Source organism: Gobius niger (genome assembly GCF_951799975.1).
Source record: "Gobius niger genome assembly, chromosome: 19".
Lineage (NCBI taxonomy): Eukaryota > Metazoa > Chordata > Actinopteri > Gobiiformes > Gobiidae > Gobius > Gobius niger.
In genome coordinates, this window is record NC_136870.1 from 15,505,199 (window position 1) to 15,524,231 (window position 19,033).

General features: G+C 41.1%; 1 protein-coding gene across 1 annotated transcript in view; it reads left to right on the top strand.

Annotated features, from left to right (window-relative positions):
• The window catches only part of fmnl1b (formin-like 1b), a 29,256-nt gene that overhangs the window by 1,818 nt on the left and 8,405 nt on the right, over positions 1–19,033 (top strand). The window contains exons 2-17 of the mRNA XM_079577886.1: positions 5,187–5,270; positions 5,925–6,008; positions 7,784–7,857; positions 8,388–8,468; positions 8,555–8,698; positions 10,848–10,935; positions 11,650–11,726; positions 12,667–12,760; positions 14,875–14,949; positions 15,681–15,791; positions 16,164–16,313; positions 16,535–16,636; positions 16,709–16,952; positions 17,162–17,371; positions 18,016–18,140; positions 18,234–18,436. Coding sequence (XP_079434012.1) covers positions 5,187–5,270; positions 5,925–6,008; positions 7,784–7,857; positions 8,388–8,468; positions 8,555–8,698; positions 10,848–10,935; positions 11,650–11,726; positions 12,667–12,760; positions 14,875–14,949; positions 15,681–15,791; positions 16,164–16,313; positions 16,535–16,636; positions 16,709–16,952; positions 17,162–17,371; positions 18,016–18,140; positions 18,234–18,436 — 1,946 coding nt within the window. The remainder of the gene's footprint in view (positions 1–5,186; positions 5,271–5,924; positions 6,009–7,783; positions 7,858–8,387; positions 8,469–8,554; positions 8,699–10,847; positions 10,936–11,649; positions 11,727–12,666; positions 12,761–14,874; positions 14,950–15,680; positions 15,792–16,163; positions 16,314–16,534; positions 16,637–16,708; positions 16,953–17,161; positions 17,372–18,015; positions 18,141–18,233; positions 18,437–19,033) is intronic.

Below are 19,033 nucleotides of genomic sequence, written 5' to 3' on the forward strand. Positions count from 1 at the left end.
AAGGAAATCAGATGATATTATCTAAATAAGTGGAGTCATGATTGCGGCCATAATTACTGCGATGCAATGTAGATTTGATTGTGACTAATCTCGTCGTCCTCATAGACATCTTTTGCTGAAGAGCAATTCTAATCAATTAGATCCTTGTAAAATGCCTCCTCTGCGCTGAGCCAAATTCAATCAATCTGGCGGGATTAAATACATCCACTTTATTTATGTGCAGGAATCGGCATCGGTGGCATTTACATTACAATACTGACTCATTTAGATTGATACTAAACTCATTAAGTATGTATTAATAACTGAGACAGAATACACAACGGGATCAGGTGACAATAAAGTGGGAGGAAGAAGAGAAAAAGGAAGAAGAGGAAGAAGAGGTGGAAGAAGAAGAAATGTTTATAATGAACTTTATAAAAAAAGGAATTGGGCTGCAGTATTTGTCAATTCATGTCATGGCACATTGGATAACAACATTTAATCCCATTTGGCGTAATAATTACATCATATCGGAGCTAATACTGCAACAATGGGAACCTACATCCAGCTGTTGTTTAAGTATAAAGGAAAACTGTAAGTAGAAGGCACATCTCAAAAGTGTTTTTAGTTTGAGCAAATCTTTGTAAAGGGAGAGCTCTGTCAAACATACACAGACACTGATTTATTTTACCCCAAAAAAAAGGGCCATAGCAGGACATCACAGTCAAGGTCAGTCTGTGACAACTAAGACTTTCTTTTGTGCAGACAAATACCACAATCGGAACTATCAGCATGGGAGCATTTTTAGAATACCAGAATTCCACTTTCATCTTTAGGAAATGATCTAGAACTACTACAAGTACTACAGAAGTGATTCACCAGAAGTCTTAGAGTAAAATAAAAGACGTGCATTAAAGAACACAACGGATACTCTAACGGATACTGCCATTACCACATTAACTTCTACACCACTACTACTACATCTGAAAAGGTAAATTTAGAAAGTTCTTCTCTTTGCAGTCCTAGTTTGCCTTGACATCACACCAAAAGCACTGTGCTTTACATGTTGAATTTGCATGTCATTTCCTCCTTGTTTTTCTTTTATTTCTGCCCCAGACTCTGACCATTTGACCACCGTTGACAGCCTTTTGCCAACTGCCTTCTGCCGCACTAAACCACGCAGCTTGCGGCGACAATACGCGCTCAACATTCAAGCCCCGATAGCCCAAAACAGGTGCCCCAGTATTGCAGTAGTTAATAATAGATCAGGGAGGTTTTTTTTTTTAACAAAACGTGGACCATCTTTCTCTGAATCTTCTGCTGACTGTGCAAAGCGAATCCCTTGCCCTAAGCGCTGCTGATACCCCGTCTGCATACTAAATAAGTGCGAAGAAATCCCTGTGAGACACTGCACTGATCTACCGCTGCAGAGGCAAAGAGGAGATGCAACCAAAGCAATGAGTGGGCTTTTCAGCGCCGTTACGACTTTGCTGTCCTGTGTCACCAGCTAATAAGTGCGCTCAAAAGGCTCAGAGGACCAGGCGCGGTTTCATCACGGTTTTACATAACACTTTGCATATTTCTCAACAGGGAGAGCAGCAGTGGGTGGACTTGTAAATTACGTGTCTGTGAATTTGTCTGCGGCATCCACACGCACACAGAAACCGAGCCAAGAGAGGAACTTAATACAAAGCAATAATTAAGCATATTGTTTTTGCAACCTGTTATGCATAGGAGTAATTGTGGAAACGCAGTGTGCCGTGCAAGTTTAATCTGATCATTTGCATGTAGTGAGAAAGTGGGAGGACGTGCGATATTTTATTCTGTAGTAAAACGCAGCAGACCGAGGGCAAAATAATATTATTGATCTGCCCTATGAAAATGTCAACTCGGCTGGAGCTGCACAGAGGATATGAATCATTTAGTTTGACAAAAAGCAGCCACTTTAGCAGGCAATGGACAGATTGTCGAGCCTTGTTTCTTTCAGTAAGTTTGATCAGATTAATTCTAGTATCCCCTTGTATGTATGTATAGCATTACCATTTGTACTGATACTTCGACTTGAGATAGGAGCAACGTGACTTATTGCGACCAAAATCGTAGTTTCAATGTTATGTTTGTTGCAATTATGTAGGCAACAAAATGTTATGTGAAAACAACAAAAAGAAACTGAAAGAATGGGAATGTTGTATTAATTGTCAGTCTTCTTTCAAAACTGAAGTTACAAAGAGCACTTTGGTCTTAATCGGGCGCGTCCAAATTTTTCTTTCATCAAGGGCTGCATATCGAAGTGTATAAGGCGTTGAGGGAGAACAATGTGTGGTCTGTGCTGTGAAACATTCACCTAGGTGCATTTAAGAGAGGTTCAAGCCATGCCCCACACCTTTATTTAGGCTTTGAACCTTAAAGCAGAACTAAGTAATTTGGTTACCTTAATGAATCCTTTTCGTAGTCCTCCTGGGGGTATTATAAGTGTTTATGGGATGATTGGGGGGGTCTATCCTTTCCCTGCTCTGACCCTGAGACCCAATACACACTAATGGAATCATGAAGAAGAAGCTAACAAGCTAACAGGCAAAGCGAACCACAGGCTAGCACTTAAACAGTATTTACAGCCAGGTTTTAGTGAAAAAAATGATCTCCATTGTGTAATTGGATGTACAATATCCCTCTCTCCCTTTGCCTTTTCTGTCATCTTAGTATTTACTCTCACAGGCAATTAATGACACCTGCAATGGCGCTAATGGCCTCTAGGGGCATGAGTTACTTAGTTCTGCTTTAATGCTAGCTGTCTGACAATAAAATGTGAGTTTTTGAGGTTATCGTGTGGAATTATGAAACTTATAGAAAAAGTACTATCTCTTTGTCAATTCAACATAAAGCCTGGAGGGCCGCATTCTAAATTGTCATTGTAAAAAAAATAACAGTTTCCATCATCCCCAAGTCACGCATCTCTAATACTGTAACATTATGGTTCAGACTTTAGGCTCTTGCGTCCGCAGTGGTCTTCATCCTGCTGCAAAGAACACCAACATCATCGATGGAAGTTACAAACCATAAATCCCGCACAATTTTGCAACTGTATTCAACTGAAAGGTTTACTAATAACTGTATGGCCATGTCTGACGCAGCTAACCAAATCCAACCGCAGCGTATTGAGCGACCAGCGTTATTCATCAAGCCTGATTTATCAGATCCACATTCACTCCAGCAACTCTATTGATTCCCTCCAATGTGCTGTTCCTCCTATTCCCCTCTCTCACCGCTGCACTTTAAACATACATTTTCAAGCAAAGCCAGGCTCCCAAGGTTACTTTTTGGTATTTCTTTGGCTTCAAGTTGTATCTCGTAAGTAACTCTTTTTAAACAATGTGCGGTTTGGGGCACGGCGTGTTCCCAGCCCCGACCTTGAAATGTATTCAAAAGCAAAAGTTCAATCCATTGTAGGAGTTGATGTGAAAAGTTACATAAGGAAAAGGCACTTAGGCAACTAGCACGTCAGATAACCCAATTTGTGTACGTGTTATTTGTGTTATTTTTAGTGTGTGTATATAGGACACCACTTGTGCACTAATAGGTGTTAAAGTTTCCCGGTGGATGTGCCAGGCGTCACACTGTATTGTCATCGCCTTGTTAAAAGTTTCCAAAGACGACCAAGGACACTCTGTAGGAAAGGGGATTTTCTTGCTCAGCGCGGTTTGCCGTCCACAACAAACTCCTTTTGGACCACATCCGACTGAGCTGGCAGAAAAACTGACTTCAGCGATAAGGGTCAGCGGTTACATTATGATCAAAGTGCACTGTGGTCCACTTTTGAAGGAAATTAACTTGCATTTTGAAATTTTGTGTGAAAGGTCTTCACACGCAGCCAAGTTTTGCGCCTAGTGATTTACAATATGGAGTGAACATTTTTGTAGTATTTTAAAACAGTACTAAGTAACTCATGTCTCTAGAGGCCAAAAGCGCCACTGCAGGTGTCGTACCATGTTACGGTTCTTTACTCATTAACTGACCATGAGACTAAATACTACACTGACAGAAAAGACAAAGGGAGAGAGGGATATTGTACATCCAATTACACAATGGAGGTTATTTTTTTCACTCAAACTTGGCTGTAAATACTGTTTTAGTGGTGCTAGCCCGTAGTTAGCTTTGCCCGTTAGCCCGTTAGCTTCCTCTTCGTGCTTCCATTAGTGTGCATTGGTGGCTCCGACCCAGTGCAGGGAAGTTGCAAGGGTGGTTTTCTGGCCAGAGACATGAAAGACCCCCAATAATATCATTAACACTTGTATTACCCCCAAAGGGACTACGGAAAGAATTTATTAAGGTAAACAAGTTACTTAGTACTGCTTTAATATATTATACCAGTGGTACTCAAATCGTTGCAACAGATAGACACTCAGGGGCCTCTCCAAGTGTAGTCTTTGATAAATTCACCTTTTTTTTGTACGTTTAGGGTTGTTTGGAACTACTTTAGTCATGGTTTCGGCAAGGGCTGGACAGTATGTTGCCAAAATCCTTATCTCAAGAGGCCACAGTAAATCACAAAATAACTGAGGTCTTCCGTCTGACTACACATTTTGTTTGCCAACACAGCTTTAAACAGCATTGTGACTTAAAAGTGTGCAAAACCTCAATTCTAGTCATGATGTATTGTATGTATGGATTGCATTAAGTTCCATTTTGGTCTTTTTTTGGTCCTGATTTAGTATTAAACTAATTCATTACAGTTTTTGTTTACGTTTACTGAAGTGTACTATGTTGAACAATATTGTGCAGCTCTATACTTTCCTATCTTGATCTGGTTTACTCCTATTTTTTTCCTAATTCAGCCCATGTTTTGACCCGGCAAAGATCTGGTGTTACTTTGTGAGCCTGTTTTGTGTTTGTTTTTTAAGTGGGTCTTGGTGCGAAAGCTTGAAAGCCACTGTACTATTTCAATAAGTGCATGTAGTGAAATCTGTTTTTCAGTAATCAGGTCCTAGTCACAGTTACCAGGCAGTGACTCATTTGCTGACAATGAAGGTTGAGTCATGTTTGAAACGACAACAGAGATAATGAACATTTTTAAATAGATGATAATGATGATCTTACTCACTTGAGTATTGGCAATGATCACATGTTTTAACAATCTTGGTCGAATACTACATCGCTGTGTTTATTTTATGATGTACTAAAGTCATTAATTTTTTATTTATTTTTTTCAGAATACTATGAATCTTCCTCCTGACAAGATGAAGATCCTCTGTCAGTACGACAATGAGAAGAAGTGGGACCTGATCTGTGACCAAGTGAGAACACATCTTTAATGATTTTATAACTAAATGCAAATCAAATCCGGTTGAATTACGTACTGGTGCAATGGCAGTGGCACTTCTCAAACAGGTTGGAGAAAGAGCAATAAAAAGCTGGGAGGATAAGTAATGGATATACTCAAGAAAAGTTGGTGTAGCAGTTTGCCTTACAACAGCTTTATTTGAATAAATTATTAGTTTTGTATCACCTTCCCTTTTAGGCTTTTGTTACCTCCATGAAAACCTTTGTGTCGCTACCATCAGTTTCAAAATATATCCTATTATATATATATTTGATGCATTTTCATGTCTTTGCCCTAACAAATCTGCACTGGGTTTATGCATATTATAGTTATTGTTGTAAACTTCCTGTCGTGGTGTATCATAACCCTTAGCTATTCTAAATCCCGTGGTCATAGCAACAGGAGAAAGATAACATAACTTCCTGGTTCTTTAATACACTGTGGTTAGTTTCTGTCATTTCACTGACAAAGGATGCACAAATGCACTGATGTAGCCATTGTGTGTCTGCATGCAACTATTATCTGCTGTGTTTGGACAAAGTGCCACGCTATCAAGCAGCCGCTCCCTCACCGCGCTCTCCACAATACAGCGTAATTATGACTATTTGCATGTGTGTGTTTCCTACAGGAGAGAGTCCAAGTCAAGAATCCTCCGTCCACTTACTTGGACAAGCTCAGGAGCTATCTGGACCATGGGGGGGTCAGCCGCAAGGTACAAGGCTTACACTTCGCCGACATGAGTATCTGGTGATCCTTGTTGAAAAGCCCATTGTCCCATATAAACTAATTATCAAGCTTAACAATGGGACCAATGAATGAAATGGATCATCTAATTACCAGGGCATCTGTTCGTGAGTAGATGCATTTTGGAGTAAAATTTGAAGCAGAAGCAGGAAGACATGCTTAAGCCGATATTGTAAAGGCAAGCTGCGACGTGTAACGTACAGCACTGCACACAACACTGGACAACAAAACAATCACAATATTCTTGGAATCATTGAGGCGACATATAAACTTAAACATCAGGTTTCTCAAGACAGCTCACAAAGTGTTCACTTGATTTGACACAAAGAGTTCACTGGCACTTGTACATCAGGGCTTTTTTCAAAGCATCATTGTATGCAACTGTAAGTTTCTGGAAACTCGACTTTTTATAATTCACCCACAGATGTTCGGTGTACAGAGGTGGGCAGTAGGCTCGAAACAGAGCCAATTTCACCTGTACAGAGCAGAAGGAGAATTTCCGAGACAGAATGTTCGCTTGTGCATACAATGTCTTGCACTGACGGTACATGTCCTTGTCATCTGTTAAACGGTCAGTTATGATGTGACCGAGGTACTTAACAACATCACATACATTCAAGATGTTCCCCGAAATCTTAAAGTCAGGAAACTTCAGTGATCTGTCCTCCTTTGTCCGACAGATCATAATTACACTTTTTATGGAGTTGTATTTCACATCCTGCAGTTCCCCGTACACAGAGCGCACATTTAACAACTGCTGGAGACCGGCAGAACTCGGGCTAAACACCACCAGGTCGTCCGCATACATTAAGTGATTAATTAAAGCACCACCAACCATACATCCAGTTTTGCACATATTCAGCTGCCTGGACAGGTCATTCATATAGAAATTTAAGAGCACAGGGGTCAGCAAACGCCCTGTCTCACACCATTACCAATGTGAAATGGTTCAGACACACAAGGCTCCCATTTGACCTGCATGGTCTGATGGGCATACCAGTAAAAAAGACATCGAATGAAATATTTAGGCACAGCTGCTTGGCACAATTTCTTAGCATTAGCATTCTCTGTTTTTTATGTATTTATGGGCTGTTGAACCACTTTGCTCCTCTCCATGTCTTTGCATCTTTATTTAGTAGAAAACTTTGTTCATAATTCAGCCTTTGTTAAAGTAGTTTTTAAATAATTAGAGAAAGTTTAGATTTTTCTCCAAATTGTTTTCCCCCTTAACTGTTTTCAAACATGACCATATGTGGGCGATTCCAGAGATGCCGTCTGTATCTATCCGTGTGTTGGGACCCAAACGTACGTTGTAGTAGGACTCATTATCAGTGGGTCATGGGCCTTTTATAATAAGTTGAATTTAGCATCTTTATGTGGGTCACGGCTTGTCATGATATAGTTTGAAAGTGGGTCCCAGAGCAACACCACTCGAGAACCACCGGTCTAGTTGGCCGACTCGCAGCATTTTCAAAACTGTTTCCGGCCTCTTGGTGACGTGACGAACCAGCGACAGGTGGTGCATGTGGGGGATTGAAGACCGGCCCGTGCGCTCTAATCCCAACGGACAAAGTACCGCGGCTCAAATTGCCCAAATAGTTGACAGCTTGTACAAGTAAAAAAGAGCTTCACATAAGGCTCCAAATTAGACATGCGATCAGTTATGCCTTTACTGTTTTAAGATTTCAATCAACAATAAATCCTCTCGTTGATTCCTCTATGTTTGTTTCTTGTTACTTGTAGTTTAAGCGTCGTGTTCCAGAGTCCACCCAGGTCCTGAGGGAGCTGGAGATCTCCCTAAGGACTAATCACATTGGGTACGTACATGTAAGGTCAAGCATTACAGTGTTATTACAGGAGGAAAATAATCACTAAACCTACACATGTTTAAAGGTGCATTGTGCAACATTTTATGTGAAAAAAAAAGTTGATATTTGTACGTATTTTGCCTTGTAGTGACCAAGCGGTTGTATGAGTGGTCAGCACGGCGCCTTTGCTTTCAATCATGGTAGTCTCTAGGACGCTCCAGGGTCAATTGTTTTATAGGTTTTCCTAGTGAGAGGGTCAGCAGTGAAAACCTTCCAAACAATTGATCCTGGAATGTCCTAGAGACCACCATGATTGAAAGTAAAGACACCATGCTGACCACTCATACAACCGCTTGGTCACTAGAAGGTAAAATACGCACAAATATCTACCTTTTTTTTCCCCACATCAAATGTTGCATAATGCACCTTTAAGTTGATAATGAAAATGTGGCAATATATTGTGCAGCCTTAAGACTAACAATAGCCTAGTCTTGAATATAACACCATGCACACTAGTCATTGTTCTGTTCTCTTCATAGCTGGGCTCAGGAGTTTCTGAATGAGGAAAACCAGGGTCTGGATGTGCTGGTGGGCTACCTGTCCTCTGCCCACAGCGCTATGTACATATTCCTCCTTTGAATTTCTTTGCTATTACATCACTACTCTGTCAAATCAATTTAACTGCGCGTAACTCTGGACTCTGTAGGTATGATGGAGACTCGCTGGACAATGGAGCGGTCCCCACGGACAAAGTGAAGCCCATGGACAAGTCAGTGGAGGATCTGAGCAAAAGTGCCACCAACTCCCCCATCCACAGTGCCTCCAAGCCCAGCAAGGGCTTTACGGTCAGGTGAGGGCAAGCAGCTTCAGAGGTCAAAACACACACACAATTAGTAGAGCTGGAAACTTTTTCTAATATGATTCAGCTAAGAATCATATTAAGTCTTCTCAAGTCACAAAATCCCAAGACTAGGTCAAGTCTGGAGTCAGTGGCACTTCATCTTTCATTTACCTGACTTGCTTTATTTAGTTTTACTTACTTAAAGTTGATATTTACAATCCAAGAAAGAGGAAACGAGTAAATTCAATAGTTTGTTGCGTCCAATTTAATTCCTAACTTTCCTAACACATTCTCAACTTCCAGATTCTTCATAAAGATGAGTTTATACGCACTTCACACAACTTCACTCGGTCACTTTTCAGGGTCACAGGATCACAATGCTCACAAACTAGTCTGAAAGTTCATGAAACTAATAGAAAATGCTTTATTAATAGATGCACAATATTTGTTTCCTGCATATTGATGAGTTAACAGTGAAAAAAATCAAGAATAGGGCCTTTAAAGTGCATATGACAGGTTTTAAAACTTTTGAATCAAAGTTTATTTCAGTGAAGCAGCAATTTTAGTGAAGAAATGTTGGGCAGAAGAGTTATTGACAGGAAGTGACAGGTGAAGGTATCATTCCATATAATTTTCCACTGACTTAACATGGTCGGCACGGCAACAGTTAACATTGTTTGCCTTCATCTTTGTCACTTCCTGTCAGTGTCCAATAAGGAAGTGAAACTATAAACATCACAAAAATGGCCAAACTAAAGAAAGCTGGGTAAAGCCTTTAGCTAAATCTTACATATAAGTGTGTCAGCTATGTTGTAGCAAAAATTGTGTCTTATGTGTCACATGCATTTTAACGGCGCACTCTGCAACTTTGTATGTACAAAAATAAATAAATAAATGCATTTTTTTTATACGTTCCGTCCTGGTGACCCCTGTGATGCTTCAGGTTAATTTTTTTTCGGATTATTGATAGGTTTTTGGAATTAAATGCATAATCTGCAGTGAAAACCTAAAAAATAATTGATCATGGACTATCGGGGCCTCTGGGATGGTAAGTAAAGCCGCTCTGCTAACCAACCAAACAGCCACTAGGTCACTGAAAGGTCAAATACACATTAATATCACCTTCTTTTTTACATCAAACGTATAGTGCACCTTTAGTGTAATGTAATCCAAGTCACGACTTACTCTTCTTTGACTGTCTGTGTACGTGCCATAGATTTGAATCCCTGTCAAAGTAAAATATGGCAGGCATTTTTAATATTCTCATCACACAAGTCCCGTCTGCATTCTTCTTCACAGTCTTACATTTTGATCCATGTTGACAGCTATACTGCAGCTGTCAAACCACATCCACCATTTCTGATAAATACGCTTAAAAATATATCTATATGTGTTGTCAAAGCAGCGCGGCACACTCTTGTCTATCTACATGTGCACAGGAGGGCAGGGTCCCAGGACAGCCCAAACCGTCCCGTCGGAAGCGGAGCATTCCTGTCACACTGATATGATACCTCCTGTGTCTATGTTTTCAGTCGTGCCGCCCGTGCGTGTGAATGTGGGAGATGTCTGTGATGGGGCCAGCAGGGAGTGTCTCAGACTGTATTACCTGTCTGTCACTTTGAAATAATACAGCGCGGCTCCTTTTTTCCACCGCCATAACAAACAAACAAAATCAATTTTTCTTTGGTAAAAGTTTTAGTCAAACAATGAGTCAGTGATGTGAGAAATGATTCTTGTTCAGTTCAAAATAAAGACTATGGGGGCAGAGTCGAAATGATAATATCTATTTTCATTGTTTTTCAAGGTGTATGGGGGATGTGGGGTCATTATTGCTTCTATTTTATCTAGAAACTTTTTTATCAGTATTGTTTCTTTTAATGTTTATTATAATTTCAGAGGCAAAACTTACAATTGATCATTCCAGTTGATTCCGTATCTTATTTCTAGACAATGATTAACAAAATTATACTCTGAAGGACCTCCATAGCTAGCTTCCCTTATCATGGGAACACTGTATTATGCAAATATACATGTTTATATTTATGAGCTAATCCAAACTTTGCAGAATGTGAGGCCTTTTGTTCATTCATAACAGTGTCTTATTGGCCGTGGTGTGAGAGCAGCGTTTCTCCCTTTCATTCTGAACTGTCTCGAACAGGAAAGCCCTGAGGACGTCCCGTGTGGTGAGCCAGAAGGACGACACGCACCTGTGCATCATGTGTTTACGTGCCATCATGAACTACCAGGTACTGCACCTGCTCCCACTGCACTTGCTTTTGTGTCACGCCTAATGGCTTCAACGCTGAGGTGGAAGTGATAAACCCTAAGCAAAATGATCACGTAAATATGAGGATTGTTTTGGACTATGGCTTTATTTTTAATCCACACCTCATTTTCACCAAAGTTCCAGGTGATTAATTTGTTTTCTCTTCATTAGCTCAGGTTTAATCAGTTTAATGTATTTATTTCAACAGGGAAAGTGAACAACAGGAGAGATGTATTGCACCAGGTTGTTTTTGGCGAAGGTGCTAGTGTACTTTCCGCCTGTAGTCCCTCGGCAGGCCGTCGTTAGTGGTAATGGGGACAAAAATAGCAGGGTAAAGGAACATCAAATTACTAGGAAAGACAGTATCTTTCTAATAGAATCACGGCTGCAATTTGCATCATCAGCCCTTATCTATAGCTACCATGCTATTTCCATTCAGTGCTATGAAGAAAATGTTGCAAAAAAGGTGTTTGTGCACACTGTCAGCAGCAATCCCTCAAAGAGAAAACATGTTTGAAGGGATTATACGCTTGCTACGTCAAAGCGCAAGTTAGTGTACTTTTACCTCAGTACAGTTACTATATCCGCCTCAGATTACACTGTCACTGAGGCTCTTCTTGTGTGTCCCTCTGACTCTCTCCTGGATCATCGTTGTGTGACTGACGGCTCTAAATGACTGTGTTTGTTTTGTCAGTCGGGCTTTAACCTGGTGATGACTCACCCCCGCTGTGTCAATGAGATCACCCTGAGCCTCAACAACAGGAACCCCCGGTAAGAACCAAGCAGATGACCCTTTTATTATTATTTTTTACACATAAACAATTTCAAGTAAATGTAGTTGACTAAATCTAGGCTATAAAGTATTTAACCCTCCAAGTAATATCAAGATTAAATGAACAGCCCACCCTTTTTTCCATACTGAGATACGTTCTTACCTGAGCTTAGACGAGTTTATACGTACTTGCCTGGTCTTTGTGCGTGCCCGTGGAAGAGCTTGGTCGCTTCTAACTTCACCCCCGTTTGGAACTAAAGGAATACATTGGTAGAGGCCAAATGCTAACAACATCTTTAGTCTTTTTGCATTACTGAAGGCACACAGTTCTTCCATACTGAGATATGTTCTTACCTGAGCTTAGACGAGTTGATACGTACCTGTCTGGTCTTTGTGCGTGCCCGTGGAAGAGCGTGGCAGCTTCCAACTTCACCCCCGTTTGGAGCCATAGGAATACATTGAGAGAGGCCAAACGCTAACAACATCTTTGGTCGTTTTGTGTGACTGAGCGCACACACAAAGACCAGACAGGTACACATCAACTCGTCTAAGCTCAGGTAAGAACATATATCAGCATGGAAAAACGGTGAACTATTCCTTTAAGTTAGGACTAAATTATGGCTAAACCAGAAGAAACGTGGATGCATAACTAAAGCATGAATGAAATGATCTTTAATCAAAGTGAATAAAGTCTAAAGTTGCAGATTACTCCCAAGAGCCTCCTTGAGAAGCCCAAGTACTACCAGAATGAATTTCATGACTCAATTTTGATACTCATTCAGCTCCTGTTGCCGTACTATGCTTCTAATGCTTGTATAACAGCTAAAATGTAGCATTAGTCATGTTGCTTGGCTTCAGGCACTGTTCACCAACTACTGGTACCCCGGAAACCAGACATAGTCCTTGGACGGTGAATAAAGCTTTGACACATTGTTACAGAACCAAGGCTCTGGTGCTGGAGCTGCTGGCTGCTGTCTGTCTGGTGAGAGGAGGCCATGACATAATCCTCTCAGCTTTCGACAACTTTAAAGAGGTTAGAGTTTTTGTAGCATTTACTCATGAAATTATCACATAAATAACACAATCACATAACTACTGTACATCGCTTCCATATCAACTGCTAGAAACATTTCAGAAACAATATTTAGTTGAAGAGCTGATGAAAAAAAAGCATCCATCTATAAACACATGAGAAGACGGTTTAGTTCTTCATTTCTTTTGAACTGAAACCTTAATGGACTCTGAGTCATTCACTACACTCATGACACTGTTATGTTTGGTGGACCCCCCGCCCCACCTGCCCCTCAGCTGCTGCACAGTTGTCCCGCGCTCAGACTTGACCACTGCCCCGGCGTCGCAGGGTCAAACTCTTCCCCAGCTGCCGCCGACCTCTCCTCAGTTTCCTCTCTTCTTGAGCCTGGCAAAGCAGCAACTGTTGCCAGCTAATGGGCTCCCGCGCCTTCACCCACTCAGGCAGGACGGGAGCTCCTGAGTGCCTATTATTAGTAAATGTCAGGGGTGTCAGGAGCTCCCCGCAACAGACTGCAAACTGCGGTCTCCTGTGTCCCCGCTGTGAGCCGGGGCATCCTCTTTGAAGCGCTGTTCAGATCCACACAGTTGCTAATCAGAGCTGAGCCAAAAGCTGACTGTTCCAGAATTAACAGCAATAAATACTGACGTTTATGCTTAGCCGTTTGGGTCGACAACACATGTTTGCTGTATTTGATGTTAGTAATAATAAATAACTTACTTACTTTTGTAATTACTTTTACGACTAATGAAAAAATTCACTTTTTAAGTCCAACACAATACACTGGAAGTCACAGTAACAATTTCTGACCCCTTGTGGCTGCACTGAGAGTTTAGATTGACCAAATTTAACCTCTTACCCTCTACCTTAACCAAGTGCATTTTCTCCAGTTCGGCTTTACCCAAATCTAACTTTCTCGACTGGAGAGCAACAGTGATCGTAACTTTTTAGTCATGTCATCGCCACGTTTTTCTCACATTTTTGATGTGTTTTCTTTCATCTTTACAGCTCTTTTTTGTTGTGTTTTTGCCACATTTTTTTTTTTTTTTTTTTTGCATTTTTCTAGCTTTTTTTGGCACATTTATGCATCATTTTTGTCACTTTTTGTGGCTTTTTTCATTGCTTTTTTCCCGTTTATTTTTTTGGCATTTTTCTTGCTTTTCCGGCACTTTTTTGTGTCTCTTTTTGTCGCGTTTTTGATTCTTTTTTTTTTTTAAGCTTTTAGATTTGGGCAAAGCCAAGCTAAAGAAAATGTGCTCAGTTCAGATGGGGGTTAAGAGGTTAATGCAGCGAGGAAAAATGATGGAAAAAAAACGTACTGAATTTTCAAACTACTATAGCAGATCTGGGCCTCACTGATACTCGTGCTGTTGTGACGTTGCTGCAGTACTCTGTGTAATGTGCATGGGTAAGGTCGGGTGTGTGTTTGGGGGGGGGGGGCAGCTCAGAGGCAGCAGGCGACGGGCCAGCTGCTGGATCATGTGTCCCGGTGAAGCCGTATGGGGGGCTTTGTTTTTGGCCCGCGCGGCCTGTCAGAGCGCTCAGGTTGTTGCATTATTTAGAGGACATGAGTGGACAAAAGGGGGAGGCAGAGTACAGCGCTCGGACCAGGAAAACACAGGGGGATTCTGCTGTCGAGAAAACATGATTATGCCCAGCGTTTTAGGGTCAATCATGCAGGAATAGAGCATTCAACCAAAACATGTAAAACAGGATATAGCCTCCAGCTCAGTAGTCTACTAGCAACAGACCTCTGCTCCTGGCAGGTACCCAAGTGGTGCTGGATCATGGGTCAGATGCAGATGATGGTGACATTCAAGTACACCCTTCCGTTTGTAGCCAGTGTTTTGGGAGTGCGTTGAACAAAAAAGGACACACTTATTTCAACTTTTAATAAAACGTTTTGTATTTTGACCCCACAACAGTATCTTTTAACAAAATGCATTATGTTCATATATTTTTGGTCACAACTCTAACTATACATAACTGCTATATTGAATTTTAGGTATTCAATGATTCTATGCATCAAATCTCATCAAATACTCACACTGGGCTTTCTTACATGGTATGTGTATGATCTACAAAAAAGCATCTTGACATTTCCATCTGTGTTTTAGGTTTGTGGTGAGAAAAGAAGATTTGAGAAGCTCATGGAGTATTTCTTCAACGAAGACAACAACATTGACTTCATGGTAAGTCGCTTTTATGGATTTCTTATTGAGGTAATTAACCGCACACCTACAGGCCTGCATTGTGTTTAAGTACGATATGAGGAATTTGAATGCAGCTGCAAAAGAAAAGCATGCTCTGTGGAGGTTAGGAGTAATTACTCAGTAAAGAGGAACTCAGAGAAAGCAATTAGCGAAATGACAGTGTTTCTTGTAAAGGATGCAGCTGTGTGTAATTGTGTTGAACTGAACAAATGCAGTGATAGATATGAGCGTAAAACACCATATGCCTGAAAATTGTTTAATTGGTGCGAGGCTGACTTTGTGAGGCATTTATGTAAGGCATTAGAACAAGTTTATCATACAGAGTACAGACATGTAACACCTACACTGTGTTTTATTGGTCTCAACCTGATGTATTTTTATCCTAAACATTTATCTCATGTCCATATTTAAATCAGCAACGCCGTTTACAATGTTACTTTACCTTTTGCATATGTGTGCATGTATGTGTGTAAAAATTTAGACTGCACCTTTTCCACTGTCGCATAAAAAGAACGTGATCTAATTTTACTTTTGCTGGTTCTACACAAAGTCATCACAAATAGCTACAAATGGTCTTTAATGTAATATTTTGATATACATGTGTCGCTTGTAAGAAATGAAACAAACCCTTCTTTTTTGTTGGAATAGATTTTACACTATAAATGATTTTGCAATGACCCTGATGAGCAATTGCGCTTATTGTCCACTAGGTGGCCTGTATGCAGTTCATCAACATTGTGGTGCACTCTGTGGAGAACATGAACTTCAGAGTGCATCTGCAGCATGAGTTCACACACCATGGCCTGGACGAGTATCTAGAGGCAAGTCTGCAATAATATTTTCCCCTGTTCTTTAAAAGAGGCACACGAAGAGAGTAGAGTAAGTTGTTAGAAATGCTAATACAATTTGCAGTAAGTTCAGAGTGATTTCAGACCACTTTTAATTAAGTCTATTCTATTATGTAGCATGTAATATATATATGTCTAATATTAAAAGTAACTAATTCCACTACCTTCGATCACTGTTGTGCTGTTTTTGAACATCCTTAAAAGTTACAGAAAGTACAGCCTCCATATAAGCCTTATTTTTATAGAATAATTGAACATCAATATAATGACTGAGGAGTAAACAGAGTAGTGTGAATCCTTCCTGAACCCACTGTAAATAATGCATGTGTTTTGTTTTTTGTGTAGTCTTTGAAGTTCACAGAGAGCGACCGGCTGCTGGTGCAGATTCAGGCCTATCTGGACAATGTGTTTGACGTAGGAGCGCTGCTGGAGGACGCGGAGACCAAGAACGCTCTGCTGGAGCACATGGAGGAGCTGCAGGAGCACAACACACAGGTGCACGTGGAAAAATATCATAGGAGTAAAAGTATGAAGTAGACAGTGCTGTATATCTACCGCTGTATACTATTGCTATTGCTCCAATTAGTGAGGATTCTATAAAACCTTCTAATAATGGAGAAGTAATAACTAAACTAGTAGCAGATACAGGCATGGAAATATGAGATAATCGTACTTTGAAGTCTAATAACAATATTTCTATCATACATTTGTTATAGCTAAACACAAGGCTACAAGAGAGTGAAAAGGAAGCGACGGAGAAAGTTTCAGATCTGGAGAAGAAGCTGATTCAAGCCACTAAAGAAGTGGAGCTCCTCAAGGTAACCACATCTCTATCAATGCTTTTGATGCTCAGTAACTGCACATAAAGACGCTGCATGTTTGCGCTGTAGGAAAGTCTCCGAGAGTCGTCCGCTCAGGTCAGCTCCCTGCAGCAGCGCGAACGGGAGCGAGAGCTGGAACGAGAGCGAGAGAGGGAGATCGAGAGAGACAGGGACCGGGCCAACCAGGCGCTGAAGGAGCTGGAGAGCAAAGTCCAGGCTCTGGTCGGTCAGGGGCTCATCAGAATGGAGCGCTCGACATCGGGACAGCTGGACATTCAAGTGGTGCCTACAGTCCAGCAAGTCATAGAGAGAGGTGTGTATGTTCTCGAATATGTCACTGTTAAGTCCACCAAGTTTATCGTTTTGATTTAACAAGGCATACAGTAAAGCATAAACAATGACAAAAAGATAGAAATTCCGATCTAAAACAAACACAAGACATTTTATTTATATTCAAGATTCTGTGTTTTTCCATGGCTCTAGGTAAACAAAAGTATTGTTTGTTCAAATGCTTATCCACAGTTAAAGATGAGCCCGACGCTGGAAACATTTCACCAAAGCAAACACAAGATCAAACTGCTGCATCAGAAAACGTCCAGACTCCTCCCCCTCCGCCCCCTCCTCCGCCGCCTCCGCCTCCTCCCGCTGCACCGGGACCCACTGCTGCCCCGCCGCCCCCGGCCGCTCCGCCACCTCCACTGCTGCCCCTTGCTGGGACTGCACCCTCCATAGGTAAAAAGCCCAGACGAAGCGTGATGTAGACATACTTAGAAAATCCTATAAAGGCATGAGTGAATTAAAGATAGTCCCACATTTATGCAAATACAGTTTTTTGTAATAGAGGTTTTCAAAGTCATCATCGAGACACAGCCCAGTCTAGTTGAAAGCTTTGAAACCCTCTACTACGATGAAAAACCTGTTAAGAGTGAAAACTCATGAACCTCTTAACCCCCACCTGAACCGAGCAGAGCTAAAAATGTCTTGACTGGAGCTATAGGCCAGTATAACATATCATTTGAAAGCTAAGACCAACGAAACTGATCTAAATGGATCTTTTTTTGTCACTTTTTTGCCACTTTTTTGTTGTACTTCCATAGCTTTTTTTGTCACTCGTTCGTCAGCTTTCTGTGTTTTTTTTGTTGCCTTTTTATTGAGCTTTTGTCACACTTTTTCCATCGTTTTCTTGACATTTTTTTGCAGCTTTTTTGTCACGTTTTTGATGGGATTTTTTGCGCTTTCATCCATGTTTGCATCTCATTTTGTGTGGCTATGTTCATCCTTTTTTCAAGTAGCTTTTAGATTTGGGTAATGATGACCTTGGAGGAACGTGCTTGGTTAAAGGGGTTCAGAGGTTAATTTATATTTGCATTATTCAGTTTCTAAGAAGAAGAGGACCATCCAGACCAAGTACCGCCTGCCTCTCTTCAACTGGCAGGCGCTCAAGTCCAACCAGGTGACGGGAACCATCTTCAACGAGCTGGACGACGAACACGTGCTAGAGGTTTGAAAAACAGAGCCATACCTCAGTCTGGAGTCTGTGGTTAGTCATTGCAGTAGATATTCATTTTCTGACGCTTTTTCTATTCTCGATTAGGAGCTGAACATGATTGCTTTCGAGGAGCAGTTCAAGACCAAAGCCCAGTCTCCTGCTGCAGAGATCGGCACCTTGAGGATGAAGCTCGCCCACAAGGTTCCCAGTAAAGTGTGTCTCATGGAGCCAAACAGGGCCAAAAACCTGGCCATTACTTTACGGAAGGAGGGGATGGCGGCGTCAGACATTTGCTGCGCCATCGAGACGTAAGCATCAAGAACAAATATCCTCCCCCACGGTCATAATATAGACGACAAATGTAAACGAAGAAGAAGCTAACAGGCTAACAGGCAAAGCTAACTGCGGGCTAGCACCACTTAAACAGTATTTACAGCCAAGTTTGAGTGAAAAATGTGTATCTCCATTGTGTTATTGGATGTACAATATCCCTCTCTCCCTTTGTCTTTTCTGTCAGTGTAGTATTTACTCTCACGGACAATTAATGAGTAAACAAACACAACATGCTACGACACCTGCAGTGGCGCTTTTGGCCTCTAGGGGCATGAGTTACTTAAAGCAATTATGGAAAGGACCTAAATTGGGATGTTGCTAGGGTTGCACAGTATATTGCCCAAACTAGTATTTTTATTGGAGTAATAGGTGATCAATATCTGTAATAAAGCCATAAGATTAATTGAATCAATTGAAAAACATTTTTTACATAAACAAAAACACATTGTAACTTAACGTCTCACCACCAGCTCATTTTCTCCAGTTCAGCTTTACCCAAATCTAGAAGCTTCTTGAATGGAGAGTTTACAGCCTATTAGGCCAGTGCCTCCTTTGAAAGCTAAGATCTACGA